Raw genomic sequence first — 15,217 nt, forward strand, 5'->3', positions numbered from 1 at the left:
ACGCAGGCATACAGCAGTTTGACAGTTTGGGATGAGCAATCACATCTGTGAACATCCCAAATGATATAACAATGCCTGAGTGCCTCTGATCTTCCAGTTACTTGTATGTGGCAGGGAAGAATTACTTAGAGGGCTAGCAGTTGGTGGGGGTAGGTATAAAGCAAGCATCTGTTGTGTTTTGATCTTTTCCCATCAGATCGGCCGTTGCTTGATAACCTCTGCCAAACCACTTGCCTCGTCTTGCCTGGGATCATCCTTCGGGGGTCAGACCCACCTTATGTTGAACTGCTTGATCAGCTTATTGGCAAAGATTTCACAATGACTGGAGTACGCCTCACTGTCCTGGACGCACCACAAGCTCATTGCATCTCTGAGATACTAAGCAGGGCAAAGTGCAGTGTTGCAGCAAAGGTATGAAACAGCTGGAGTTGTTTTGCTTCTTTCCCTGTGGAAGAGTCATTTGATGCAGTGCTGTGCTAAGCTGTCCGGGCTAGCTCTGGGCAGACTAGCTTTGCTAGCAGCATTAGCAGAGCACTGCAATCTGGTCTCTAATAAGCTGGTAAGTAATTTGGGCAGCGTGCCTTGCTAGCTCGTCCCTACCTTGTGTTCCTCTATCTCCATTAGCTCGCTGACACCTAAACTTGACATTGTTATGTTCAAACATATCCTTACTGTGAATGGTTCATCCCCACTACACATTTTATTCCATTCACCTATCAGTGGGCAGTTGCTGCTATTATGTACGTTCTGCTGTATTTATCTGGAAGAACAAGACAGAACACAGCATTTTCTATTTTCCTTTCTGTAATCACACCCCATTAATCCTCTTCTACGATGCTAAATAACCCTTCCACTTTTTGGATGGTGCCCTGGAGTTCTGGGCAGAGATTTCATTTTGTGTCTCATTCTGCTGGTGATGACAACTCAAGCCACAGTCCAGCATTGGGTTTAAGCAAGTGCTCACAGGGTGTAAGCACAAGATATGCTTCTGGGGTGAGCCAATACATCACTTTACATCAGTGCAGCATTGTGCCTGAACAGTTTTTCTCTTTGTACTTGATGTAGGATAAAACCAGCATTTCAGGAACCTTGCTAGAGGAAAAGCAGTAAGGTGGAATACACAAGAAAGTGCTGTTAGGAGCAGAGAGTAAACAACAAGGAAAACTACTTATCCTGGAAGTAGTTATCAACAAAGGGCTGTTAGAGGCACACAGCAGTTCCTGTGAAAAAAATACAGACAAACATTTGTGTTCCTATCCCTTCAGTTCTTATGAGAGTCTTAGGTGTTACCTGTAATAAGAGCAGGTAAGATCTTTTTAGGTTGTGATTTTTTGAACTGACAGCATCCCTTTGAAGTACATCTGTACAGAATAGCAATTACATCTAGCATCCAATTAGTCTAAGCACTACTTTCTTCTCCTGTGGTTCCCCTAAGGATGCCATCCCTCTGCGCGCAGGAATGTGCAGAGCTCTTTAGGAAGGACAAAGCGAATCAGCGTGTGGGAAGGAGAGCCACGGCAGTGGCACTGCTCTCCTGGCGATGGAAACGCTTCCTCCTGTTGGAGATGAATTACTCTGGGCAGAGCTGGCATGTCTCCAGGAGGGTCTGGCACTGCTGAGCCAAAGGTGAACCTTACAGCATTTGTGTTCCCTTGCCAGAAGGAAGATGGGCTCCTTCAAGTAATGAGTGTTTCTGCTACAGTATCTCAAACATTTACGGTTATCTGCGTATTCCTGCTTCCAGCAGACTTAGTGATGGAATAATACACCTAAGCAACCTGCTTATTTTCACTCCGAGGGATGAGAACAGGAATAATAGCATGCCATAGGAATGGGTTAACTAACAGTTCAGACGTGATATTCTTTCAGTTTGAAAGAATCTGTCTCTTTGTGTCTTTCCTGCCCTCACACAGCACACAACCAGTTATCTGTGCTGTCAGCAGCTCATCAGTGAGGCTTACAGACTTATTTAAGTGGATAGCAACCCAAAGCTCTGTTCTTCCTTCCCTTAGTGTTCCCTTTTAACGGACGGTTTGTGTCTGGTGTTAGCGGCAGAGCGAGACAATGCGGTCATTTGCTTCGACTCCCTGCTGGACAGGTAAGTGAGGAACAATATCACTTTAGCAGCACTTTTTCACCACCGTCTCAACTCTCTACCAGAGAGTGTGTGATCTGAACAAGGACAGCTGACCTTCATTTTTGTAATTCTCTTGTGGTTTAGACTCACATGATGTTAGGTACCACTCAAAGGCAATGTGTTCATCCTAAGCTGTGTTGTTTTTAATCTATTGACATCTCAGAGCATTCCTTAGTCTCAAGTCCATGTGTCCCATACTCAGGATGTTAAATACTGAGTTGTGTTGTTTGTTAAGGACTTGGAGTGTCTGTAAGACTTGGAAACATTGTTCCACAAATACAGGGAATTCTCTAAAATAAGGGCTCACATTGGGAATAGACCTGCTGAATCAATAGAATTCCTAGGAGAAATATCTTAGCAGATTCTGTGTTTGTTATGAAAAAAAATGCTTAAAATAAACACCAGAGCAGAATCAAAAATCAGCCTCTTAAATAAATCACCAGAAATGCTGGGTAGAGGATTTACAGGCCTGATAAAACAAACAGAACCCCTCTACAGGGACTGATTAGCGAAATAGAATGATTATCAGGCCAATTAACCCACTGTCTCCCAGAGGGAAAGTTTCCTTGCGCAGGGGGTGGTATTTGGCAATGCGATGTGTAGTTCACGCACATGGTTTCCTCTGGGAAAGAAAGCCAAGAGAATCTGTTTTCTGACACAATCAGTATAGAGCAGTCCAGCAGCCGCACCACTAAGGCTGCCATGACTTTGGCTGTTCCATCAGGAGGATTTCCAGACACTGTCAATGGGCAGGAATAAGAATTCAAGGATGCTGGAGTTTACAAGCATCGAGGTGATCAAATCCAAACATTTGAATTGGTAGACATCTTGGAGTTCTCATACTTTGATCTAATTTTATGGTGCTCAGCCACAAGGCTGCACTTGGGAAGGGTAGGTGGAACAAATTTCTTAGCATATTTTCAAATATGCTGTTAAGCTAATGACAAAATTTGGATATTGCTCCTATTGGTTTAAAATCCCACCCTAGGGAGCCACATCCTAAATCTTCCATCCAACAACGTACAGCACTAAGGGGAAACAAAGAGCAACTGATCTTTCAAGTGAGTTTCCTTCCACCCTTTTCCTGCTTTATAGGAAAAAGTGAGCTATCAGGAGCCCCAAAGATCACCGCTGAAGGGGGTTCTGGGAGAGTGGCCATCAGCAGGGCTGGAAGCCGATACATCATCTCCCCCTATTTTTTTTTTTCCCAAGACTTTCAGAGTCTGGGCACTGCATAACACAATCTGTAACACAGTGCTCCCCCCTTCTGTAGGTTTAACTTGATGTGTTTTAAGATTGCCAGTCTGGAGGCAGCACCCACAGAGCAGACATCACAGTGGCTTCTCACTACCACTCACAGTGAGCCCAGGGGCTGAGAGGGAAGTGGGGAGGAATAGATGTGGACAAGGCCAGTCTCAGCTGTGTCCCTCATCCTGTATGGCTGCCTGTACAGCACATAAACGTCCTTGCCAAACTGCAAAACAGACGTGCATAAATCACAGAGGCACTCCCAAATGGCAGGATCCGCTCTGCCTTTAGCCCTGGTGCCAGAACTGGTGATCCTGCAGCCATTTAAAACTTGCTCTACAAGAATAATATTTTTCTTCATGATCAATGATGTATGTGGAAGGGAGGGGCAGCAAAGTGTTGCCTAAGGTTGGGGAGGTGGAGAGGCATTGATCTTTGGGTAGACCATCTTAAGCCAACAGGTAAGCTTACTCTACCATAAGCTATCATACTGTTTAAAATCAACTTTGCAAATATCTTTGAAAACGCAGCCAGTCTGAGCTAGTGTCTCATAAGGACACTTCATGCTAAGGCATCTTCATTGCCTAGTTTATAAACATTTCAAAATAACATCTGAGGTTAATTACACTTACGGCTCCATCAGCAGGAACCACGTGACCTCTCTTGCACTGAACAGGTTGCTGTGTATTTATCTCACCCTTACTGCAGCAGGCCGGGGTTCCACTACCTGCACGGGCTCTGGCCTGCATTTCAGCTGCATTGCTGAAGCACCAGGGTGTAAGAGATTGTTTTGTGGCCCCGGGAGCTGATTCACAGCTGAGCCACATCACTTAGGCTCTGTGCCATGGGGAAAACATTGCCATCTGTATGAAAGCCTGGACATGATGTCAGAGATGGGCTGTGATAAGAAGGAGGAGTCAGGTATTGGGAGGAACAATGCAGGCTCTGCCAGTGTAACTGCTCTTAGTTCAGAGCATATTAAAACTTTCCTAAGCCAGCTCTAACAGTGGCACATCAAGGAGACATTCAGTCACTGGAGGATGTGCTGCGCAGAGCAGTTGCCTTAAAGACAGACACAGATCCTCATAACTGTGTAGTGGTTAGTGTTCAGCAGCAGTGCCCACCCTGTGCGCTCTGTTCTCTGGATGTCTATAAATGGATTATTTCTGATCCAAAGGGCAGGAAGAACAGAGAAGGGGACAAAATTTATGCAGGTGGGGGCACAAAAGCAGCCCGTGAGATTGGCTGACTGCAAAGAACAGAGCCAAAGTAAGAATCTGGGAGGGTGCCAAGGGTAATTCACAGGGCAGAGTGATGTAAGTGTTTGGAAGAGGTGAGGGGAAGCTGAAGCACAGCCTAGGAGCAGTGGGGACTGGGATGGGGGAGAATCAGGAGAAGGAAGTGACACACAGACAAAGAAAAATGATGTGAGACATCTTTCTTCTTCTGTTAGCATCCAGTTGCCGAGATCTCCAATATATATATAACGTTTGAATTTATCCTGTCGTAACTTGTTTTTAAAGCCAGGCTTCCTAGCTGCAGGGTGGCCGAGGGAAGAATTTACAAGTAGATTCAAAGCAACTACTAGAAGAAAGGCGTGCTCCGCTTTTTATGCGTGACAAACTAGATTTAGTTCTGTAATAAGTGATACATATTTTATAGTGACCATGCTAGAAACTACTCCTGTATGGTTATTTGAGCTTTTAAAAAGTACTTTGAGGTGCTCCTAAGGTTGTTAGGACCTAACTATGTTGTGTAGGGTTTTTAGAAATTCGTCTAGTTAACAACGTGTGGAACTCAGCAAGCAGTGTTTGACCAGAGCTCACAGAAAACGTAGCAATATTGGAAGAAAATCAGAGTGCAGACTAGACCCTATACCTTCCCGTTTTTAGATAATGCAGTGCAATCAGAACAAACACCAAGTGTTAAGGAACTTAGCTGGATGTTATTCTGTCTGATGAAACATTCTTACCAAATGTTAATTGCTGTTAGCAGGGAGTGATGTTATCCCTATAGGAAGCTCATCTCTGGAGGCTTTGGAGGGAAAGGAGGTGTAGAAATCAAAAGATGAACGCACGAGATGTAAAATCCTGGAGCTGTTGAAAACCACTGAAGGGAAAACTGTTGCCAAGCACAATACCTGGATATGGCAGTAGCGAGTGGTTCCAGAAGCTGAAGACTCTGCCTGTGCATGGAGTTAGTTAAAAAGGCAATTTTGAAATTTGTATCTTGCCTTTAAATCTCTCTTGCCTGTGTCTTGTGGTCAACTCATGTGGCTTGAGGGAGACCAAGCAAAACAAGGTCTAGTGAAGCAGACCTGTTGTCAAAGGCAGGTTAGAAAGTCCTAGGTTTTTGGAAAAACACAGAGATTATATTAGTTGAGAAAAACGCCGTTGCAGAGACCTTAAATATCTAGATGTATGTGCATTTCCCACTGCCCTAGAGACCCCATTATGCAACAGGTCATTACTGTTTGTTTGGAGGCTTACATTTTAAGAATCCAAATCCATTTATACAAAGCTTTGTAAAACCCAGGATTTGTCTGTGTAAAGAAGTTCAGTAACAGATGCACATGGCCAGAGCTGCTGGCACTAAGCATAGATCTCCTTAAAGCTAGGTCATCAGCAGTCTCCGACAGCTTAGATGGCGAAGTAACACTGGCTTCTCTTTTTCTTTACCCCCAGTGTCTGTTGGCAGAAGCAGTCGCTACTGGACACTGCACAGCATCTCCTTTATCCCCAAAATGAGAAACAGGCAAGTAGTTTATAATACAAATATATGTTCTTTTGTGCTCCTGTGGTGAATGAAACTTGTCCAAATCGATTGAATTTTAAAAGAAAATTTCAACTTGTGTGAGACATAAATGTTGCTTCATGACAGCCCCAAGCCTTGGCTTGTACTGAGAGCTCAGTGCATGATGGCAGGTAGGACCAAAAGCCCGTCAGACTGTCTTCCACATTACACCAGCAGCACTACTTTGAATCAAAATATTTGGAGATTTTGATAAAAATTCAATATTTTCTGTAGATGTCAGTTACTTTTTTTATGAAGAATCAACACTTAGTAAGATATCTGCGATATTTCATCAAAAATAAGACAGAAAATGTTCCTTCAGCCCTACTGCCAAGCTGTCACGTGTCCTATGTTCTAGAAGTCATGTTTCAGAAGCCCAATCCAAATGGAAAATGAGAAACTAAACCATTAGCCATTCCACGGATGGGCTGGCTGAGTCTTCTCTCAGTAGTTCCCCCCGAGAAAGGAAGCACTAAGTTCCCAGTTTTTAAAGACATTTGAGCACTTAATGGAAATAAACCAAACAAATATCTTTAAAATTCTGTCTGTAATCATCAAAGGTTAGTATGAAACAAATACAGAAGGCAGTACCTGAAGAGTTAGGACTAGGAGGTAGAAAAAGAATTTGGGAGAATGAGAAAGGGTAGCAAGTAGGCAAGCCTCTCCTGTGGATCCATTTTGGTCTCATCTAAGAGAGTTAGATGTGTTTGTAACTTCCTATAATGTTGCAGAGCTGCTGCCTTCAGTACCAGTGCTCCAAGGATTGAACCTTAAAAGACACAGAGCCCTCTTTGAAGTCTGCGTTCCTGCCTGTAACACAAGCAAGACTACCCCAAACTTCCCAAAAGTCTCACAGCTGCTGTTTTCAGCAGCTTTCTCTAAGGCGCAGCGAGCTTCTCCCTTGGTTTAGCTGGGATTGTATGTGCTGCAGTGCCTGGAAGGTCTGCCTGCACAACTCTGCGATAGCTGCAAGGCTGTCATAGCACAGCGCGTACTGCTGCCAGGGTGCCCGTCTGTTGCCAAGTAATGTGACAGGGCAGCCAGTCCAGGCTGGCTTCTGATTTGCTTTGAAAAGGACATTGCATATCTCTGGCTGACACAAAATCCTTTCTGCTTCACGGCCATGGAGAATCAGCCTATCAGAACGAGGTTTATAGTACTTTCTGTGATAGATAAGATAAAAAGCAAATACGCTCAGCCCTTTTCCCTGCTTTTAGCAGTCTGGGCCGCTGAATCAAATCCCTCTGGCATTGCTGGAAGCAGGGGCTATTCACAGCAGTTCAGAGCTTAGACCACATGTCTAGCCCTGGGACAGTGGTGGCTGCAGCACTTCTCAGCGTGGGTTGCAAGAAGCACAGCAGCAAGTGGTGTTTATTTTCAAAGGGGCCTTTTGCTCCATAGTTCAGGGTGGGTTTAGAAATCACAGAGCAAGATCTGAGGAGCAAGCTCACTGGGGAGTGATTGTAACTCAAAGGATGTCCCTAGAAACCATGTTTGATCCTCTGATCTCGTGCTAATGAGTTTATGAAATGTCAGCTAGGCTTTCCAGGTCAAAGCTAATGAGCATCAACATGATATCAGGCAAAGTTCAAGAGGGTTAAGTGAACATGGATTTCAAATCCTTACGGTTTGAGCATAGCTGTATTGTTCACTGGTGGAGTCAAGCCATGGAAGTGAAAAGGAATTTCATACTTGCTCCCTGTGTGATTTGGGACTAGGCAATGGGATGAGAATTCAGATTTCCAAATGCGGACTGTTTGAGTGCTGAAATCTGTGTCTGGGCTAGTTGTCTTGCCTCCTTCTGTAGCTGCTGAGAGAAGCAAGCATTTTTATAGCACGTTTCATCTGCCCTATTTGAAACATTGACCTTAGGAACAGATGAATTCACGCTTTGGAAGTGCCTTATCCTCATGCAGTGTCCCTGCAGATGCCTGCTCCCCACACAAGCTTATCTCAGCACACACAGACCACACATCTGGAAGTGACAGAGCCACTTTTTGTTGGTGTCACCATTAGGGGCTGGAATTTCCAGTGGGCCTCTGTGACATGGTCTCAGCTGTCCCCGCATCTGGACAGGGCTGGAATCTCTCCAGAGAACAGAGCAGTCAAGGAGTGCTGTGTTCAAACAGCATTACGATACCTCAGGACTCAGATGTCCTGTGGCTTGGCAGAGTTTCTCCTTGCATGCAGCTCCCTGTACTGCAGCTGGGACAAGGCCATGAGGCCAGGGTGGCTGTCCCTCAGCGGTGGTGCAGTACGTCACTGACCTGCCACCATTAGTGGGTCAGAAGAGGAGACAGCAGGGTCTCTGCGCATTCCTCAGCAGCAGCCCACGGATGTGTGTTTGAGCCTCTGCTGACAGGGAGTGCTAATCCCTCTGCTCCGCCTGGAGCCCTCAAGCAGATGTCAGCAGCTACCAGCACCTCCCTCCCTTTAGAGACGGCCAAAACCTGGGAGTGGAGCAGAGCAACACAGGCAAAACACATCCTGGGCACTCTTGGCACAATCCTGAGCCCCTCGGCAGGAGGGCTGCAGTCCTATAAGAGTCCTAGAAGCAGCTTTGAGGAGAGGCAGAGTAGTGGCAGGAGGAGGATGCAAGGGCTGCATGGGGTGGACTGTCAGCACGGCATGTTTAATGCTATGGGGGAACATGCTGTTCAGCAGCACAGTCAGAACAGCAGGCAGGTCACACAGGTCTTGCTGCTAAGCTGGCCACCTTATCTCTGAAGCCACCATGCCAAAGAGCTGTGCAGGACGACGTGAACTAACAGCATGAAGTTTAACAAGAGCAAGTGCCAAATTCTGCACCTGGGAAGGGGCAACCCTGGCTGTACGTGCAGACTGGGGGATGAGAGGCTGGAGAGCAGCCCTGCAGAAGAGGGATCTGGGGGCTGTGGTTGACAGCAAGTTGAGCCTGAGCCAGCAGCGTGCCCTGGCAGCCAGGAGGGCTGACTGTGTCCTGGGGTGCACTGAGGCCAGCACTGCACCGGTCAGGGAGTGTTCGTCCTGCTCTGCTCTGCTTGGTGTGGCCTTACCCCGAGCACTGCGTGCAGGTTTGGGCACCACAGTATGAGAAGGGCGTAAAATATCGGAGAGCATCCAAAGGAGGGCTACAAATATGGTGAAAGGTCTAGAGGGCAAGGTATATGAGGAGTGGCTGAGGTCTCTTGGTTTGCTCAGCCCAGAGCAGAGCAGGCTGAGGGGAGGCCTCATGGCGGCCTGCAGCTCCCTCACAAGGGGAGCAGAGGGGCAGGCGCTGAGCTCTGCTCTCTGGGGACAGCGACAGGACCCGAGGGAACGGCATGGAGCTGGGACAGGGGAGGGTCAGGCTGGGTGTTAGGGAAAGGTTCTGCACCCAGAGGGTGGTCGGGCACTGGGACAGGCCCCCCAGGGACATGGTCAGGGAACTGAGCCTGCAGGAGTTCAAGGAGCATTTGGACAGCGCTGCCAGACATCGGGTCAGGTTTTTGGGTCGTTCTGTGTGGAGTCAGGGGTTGGTCTCAATGATCCTTGTGGGTCCCTTCCAGCTCGGGACGTTCTGTGATTCCAGGGGTGAGATTTGGGAAGGTGAGGCAGAAGCAGCCAGGGGGAGGGAGTCAGATTTGGAGTGGGGAGTCCCACTTGGCACTTCACGTGATACTCGTTTTCAATTTCCTGAAAATGTGGATCTTGAGAATGGCCAAGCAGTTGTAACAACCAGCAGACATTTCCTGCTGTGGGATGCTCGTAGCTACCTCTGTGCAGGGATTAATCCAATCCACAACACCGCTACATGGTAAATCCCCTCACTATGCTGCCTGCCTGCGCCATGCACAGGAAACCTACCTCTGAAAAGAAGTTTCTTTGCAATGCACAGAAATCACCGCTTACGCCCAATACCTTCCTTCTTTTCTCCGCAGGCTAAAGAGCTGCTCTGTTGTCTTTTTGACTCCCTGACGTCTGACAGCATCCACCGCATTGAATCCCAGGACAGCTAGCCAAGACGGTCAGCGCCGCCAAGCAGCACAGGGGTGGATGCCATTGTGGTGGGTATCTGTGCAGACGGACACCAAGGGGGCTCCCAGCCTCCAAGAGTACTAAGATTTGTTTGTCATTAAAACCAAGGCTGAAGCATGGTATTAGCATCAGTAAGATAAATGAGATTTGTGGGAGGAAGAATCAGTGCCCAAGAACAAATCTTTCTGAACTGTAGCTGTGCTTTCTAGCGGAGTGCATTCTCAGGCAATCTGCTTGCATTTGTGGAGCAAGGTTCGGAGTGTTCTGGCTGGGAAAAGGATCAGGAGGCAAGCACAGAGGCAGAGGTTCGCTGCTGGCTCTCAGGCACTTGGGGACTCCCATCTTCCTCAGGCCCAAGAGACAAGACTCCATGTTCTGCTGCTACTGTGGTCTTTGAACCAGAGATAAAACCACAGTAAGTAACGTGGAAATAGGTGGAGGGAAGGTTGGATCCCTGGAGAGCTGAGCACACCAGGTAGAGCCATTAAATAAAAAGCTGTCTCTGCTCTGGCAGCCCTGTTACCAGCCATCTCTGCCCAGCCCCAGCTCATTGCTCACCTGTGGGCGCTCAGCACTGCCCCGTGTTCCTTGCGCCCCAGCAAACGCTGATCTAGTGCTACGCCTCCTCTGCCAAGTCCTTTCGGTGAGCTCTCTGGCAAGGTGGCCGGCTTTAACGCGAAGACTGTCAGTCTTCTGGGGACCTTCTGGGCAAATTCAGCTCCTTTGGGGAAGAATTCTCAGCCCAGCAGGCCTCTTGTTCCCATCTGCCCCGTTGAGGCAGACTTAACAAATGCACGTGCATCTTGTGCAGATGTTGCGGTCGTGGCACCAACAGTCCCTGGGTCACCTCCAGGTGGTGTTAATGCGGCGTGGCATGCAGCTGGCTGGCCAGCCACCTCTGGCTGCTGCTGGCAGGGTGAGCCCGTCCCACGCAGAGCCTTTCCCTCCACAAGAGCCTGGTGCAAGTCCTCCTCGCAGCCATCGCTCACGCAGATTGTGAGACAGAACACCTCTGAGATCTCTGTCCCCTTCCAAACCAGGCTGGAAGTTTCCAGTAAGTTCAAAAGTAGTTTGAGGTCTGGCACTGCGTGCTCTGCTTCCTCAGGCTGGTGATACCCCTGCCCCAGTCCTTCCCCTTCTCTAAGCTACGTTTACACAGCGATAAGAGATTGCACTGGCAGCTGGAGGCGGGGAGGCAAGGACAGGTTGCCTACCCAGACCTCACGCAGCAGTTTGGTGTCAGGACTGCGAGTACCCTGCAAGCCTCTGCTCCCCAGCGCCCTTCTGCCTGGACAGAGACTGCTCGGGCTTTGTGGTGGCACTGCCTGTCTGCTGAAGAAAAGCTCAAGAAATCACGTGCCCTGAGCCCCCAGGGCTCAGCGTGACCAAAAAGCCTGCTCTGCTCCTGCAGCTAAGTAGGCCATTTTCCTGCACTCCAGGCACACTCCTGTCGTGCTTATTAGCCACGTACAGCCTTGAAACAAATGAAAATTAAAAGGATCCACCCCCAGCACTTGGGGAATTCGATCTGAAAAAAACTGAGAAATGGGATCACGGGGAGCTGCACAGCCCCTTTCCCTGAGCCTGGGGGACTCACACGTCAGGAGGTGATGCTCCTGTGACCGGCAGCAGTCAGCCCAGGGAGGCCATGTCCCGCCTCGGGACACCCCTGGCCCAGTCGGCTGTCACACCAGCACGTGGGACTGCAACAGCATTAGGCCACATAATAAACCAGGGCCTGGCACAACAATCACCCAGTACCTCACCCACTTCCAGAGAGCCCCACCGTGGAGGCTTGCTCTTTGTCAGCCCCCATCTGCAGACACCCCAGGACTGTGCCTCAGTTTCCCACCCATGGCACTGCCGCATCCCCCAGGCACACCAGCCACATCGCAGAAATGGGGCAGCACCTGGGGATTTTTGAGAGATGCTGTAGCCCTGTCTACAATCCCAATTTTAAAGCCCAGCTAATTGGTCTCGGTGTAACAAACAAGCACGCCCTGCACAGAGCAGGGGAAAGCATCATCCTCTGATATTTCCAAAATGCCAGGATTCCATAAATAACCTCACCAGCCTTTCCTCCCAGAGCTCCCCACTCCTCTCCGGAGAGCTGACAGCCCGGAGCACCGTGGGCCCTGCAGGAATCAATCCCGTCGCCCCGCCGTCAGCTCTGGCAAACGGAGCCGCAGCTCGCCCAGTGTTTTCCTGCAAACTGCCACAAGGCAGCCAGGATTAGCTAATCAGCGCTGAGGAGCAAATTAATGACTGCTAGAACTAGGAGAAAGGCAGATTTGATCTGAGATTGCCAGCTTTGCAGCTGGCTCCTACTTGCAAACAATTCATTTAGATTATGAAAGCAAGAAATTGAGTACAAAACCCCCTAGATTGTTTGCTTCCTAGAGAAAGAAAAGAAAAGAAATGGAATTTAGATTAAAAATTATGCAGAATAGTATTAATTCCCCACCCTCTCGTGCCTCCCCTCTTGCTGGAAAACCAGAGCTAATCAGAATTTAGCATTGTTCTGCTGCCAGTGTCAGAGCTGCCTCAATGGAGGAGAGAGAAAATACAGTAGGTGGCATTTGGTGTTAACTCCTTAGGGGCCTGCAATGAGGAAGACGGGAACGCAGCACCCTGTGCCCATCTCCCATTTCCCCAGCGTGCCCCAGCCCTGTCGTCACCTCCCTGTGGTACGCGGGTGCCTCGGGGTATGGAGCAGCTCCACACCCCCCAGTACCATCGGGTGCCTGCGCGCTGTCTCCTTCCGTCGTGCTTATTCGTCCCGAGAAGCCGACGTCCCCAGACTGAGCTCGGTTTGTGACGGTGGCTTTTGGTGATACCGGCAAAGGGACGGGGCTGCGCGGTGGGTGCGCGCACCCGCTAACAACAGCGAGCTGCACGCCGAGGGCTCGGGAGGTCTCATGGGAGCCCTTTGCTGCAGCACAGAGCACATCGGCACGCTGAGGGGAGCGGAGGTGCTGGGCGCGTGTCCGCCAGGGTGGGCGCAGGCAGCAGAGAGCCGCGCTCGTGTCACGGGTTTCTAGCTCACGGCGTCCCCCTCGGCCCCGAGCCGAGGCGGCCATGTCTCCACGCTGACCCCTTCTCAGCCACCACGTGCAGGTTTGGCAGCTGCTCGGGGGCTTTGCAAAGTGACCAAACTGATTCTTCTGCCCCCCGAAGTAAAATGACAAGGAAGAACCCAAATTAAAATGGATAACCTCAAAACAAAACTTGCAGATATTTTACTTTGGTGTCCCCTCTCCATCCTACTTCAGCTGAACGAAGCAGGATTGAAAATGTGACACCTGGAACTGAGGCAACCCCCTAAAACAAACGTGTGGATTTGATTTGGGCCAGAATGAGTTCTTTTTATTTAACATTTACTTTTATTCACCCAAATAGTTTCTGCTCCAGCCCTGTGCACGTGAGCCCTGCAGAGCACCCGGCAGGTCTCCCATCACTGCTCAGACAGCGTGCGGGGACTTGCTGCCCTGCCTGTGGGTGGCACCAGCACAGCTGAGCAATTGGGCACCGATCTCAGCTCTAGAGGCCCACAACCAGCTCCGGAGGTGGGCTGGGGGCTGCTGCGCGGCCGTGCCAGGGCTCTGCTGCTTGCAGCAGCATCTTGCTATTTTAGGTTGCCCTTGCTACTGGCTTCACATTCCATTATCAGCAGATGTGGCCCCGGAGGCGTGTTGGACACGACACTGCCTTCGCTTGCTGCCTGCATCCTCCCTTCTGCTGCGGCTGCTCCTGCGGGCAGCAGAGGAAAGACGGGGACCTGCGCGGCGCTGGGGGTGGCACAGCCACAGCCCTGCTCCCCCCACGGCCTTGGGGCCGGGTGCTGGGGTGAACTGGAGGTTTAAGCCTCCCCCGGTGAATCACCGCCATGGCATTTACGGGGCAGAACGGGGAGGCGGGCAGAGCCCGTGGGTCACCCCATGGGCTCCTGCGGCCGCAGACCCCCTGCCCTGCCCTACTTGGCTCTGCAGCGAGGGGAGGCCTGGGCTGGTCCCTGCGTGCGTGGTGTGACGGCGGCAGCGTGTCCTGCTCGGGCTGTGCTGCGGGGAGCGTGTTTGTCCCCGTCCCCATCCCGGGGTGGGACCAGCACCGCCACACCGGGCGGGCAATGTCCCCTCTTGATCTCCTCTCCCCCGGGGCCTGTCGCAGCGGGAGCTGCTGATTAATTGGCACTTGGCAATTCCCCGTGGCCAAGGGGCTGGAGGAGCACAAAGGGCGATTTGTCTGCAAGGCTGCAAGCTTTGATAAAGCAGGGCCGGGGATGACTCAGATGTGGGTAATTAAAGTGTTTGAAGCAGCGGATGGCTCGGGCAGAAATACCAGCTCCAGGCTCTTTCAACTGCTGGAACTGGGTCACGCAGGAGCCTGGCGCTGGCGTGGCCGCGAGCCAACGGCACCGCCGGTTGCCCTTGTGCCGGAGGGCGGCCGGTTTGTCCCTGCCCTGGGGCTGTGCCGGCTGCTCTGCGGGCAGCGGGCGGGCCCGGGGGTTCTGCGCCCCAACGGTGTGCCTGTCGTGTGCCCGATGTCGGCCTTGTTCCAGCGGGAGCCTCCCGAGACTGAGACCCCGGGGGATGGCGGGCTCTTGCCTCTAGCGAGATCAGCAAGTTTCCATCGCTGCCAGTTGTGATCCTCCTGTGGCCCCAAGGGGCCTGCGTGCAGCCAGTGTAGGCTGGAGCCCGGAGCCCTCCTCCCCTGGGAGTCCTCGTCCCCTGTGAAGCACAGCGTGAGGCCACTGGGGAGCTCCCGGCCGCTCAGCTACCGCTGCCTTCTGCGGGGGCGCAGCCGCCCTCGTGTCTCATCTGCAGCCTTTAATCCTGACGTTTCCTTCCCGTGCGGTACCTTCAGGGCTACAAGACAGCCAACGGCCATCTTACGCATGTTGCAGACATTTTCGGGGTGCCTTTAAACCCCTGGGGTGTTACAGAGGGCTTAGAGCCGGGCTCCGCTAGCCGTCGATTCACTGTTTATTAACGCCCCCATTAATCTCCTATTAACGCTCTTCGAACGCGACCTTTCTGGAGGTGC

The 15,217-nt window shown here is 50.6% G+C and overlaps 1 protein-coding gene across 7 annotated transcripts in view; it reads left to right on the plus strand.

The window, feature by feature from the left end:
• The window catches only part of DNAAF8 (dynein axonemal assembly factor 8), a 107,349-nt gene that overhangs the window by 87,391 nt on the left and 4,741 nt on the right, over positions 1 to 15,217 (plus strand). For 6 of the 7 annotated variants that reach the window (XM_083800247.1, XM_083800252.1, XM_083800251.1 and 3 more), the window contains 4 exons: positions 197 to 411; positions 2,013 to 2,098; positions 6,070 to 6,139; positions 10,078 to 10,203. In XM_083800247.1, the coding sequence (XP_083656373.1) occupies positions 197 to 411; positions 2,013 to 2,098; positions 6,070 to 6,139; positions 10,078 to 10,155 (449 nt within the window). In that variant the 3' untranslated portion in view covers positions 10,156 to 10,203. Of the gene's footprint in view, positions 1 to 196; positions 412 to 2,012; positions 2,099 to 6,069; positions 6,140 to 10,077; positions 14,818 to 15,217 lie in introns of those variants that run through there. The other variant, XR_014572797.1, reaches the window with a different exon arrangement.

This window comes from Anser anser (assembly GCF_964211835.1).
Source record: "Anser anser genome assembly, chromosome: 15".
In the NCBI taxonomy this organism is placed as follows: domain Eukaryota; kingdom Metazoa; phylum Chordata; class Aves; order Anseriformes; family Anatidae; genus Anser; species Anser anser.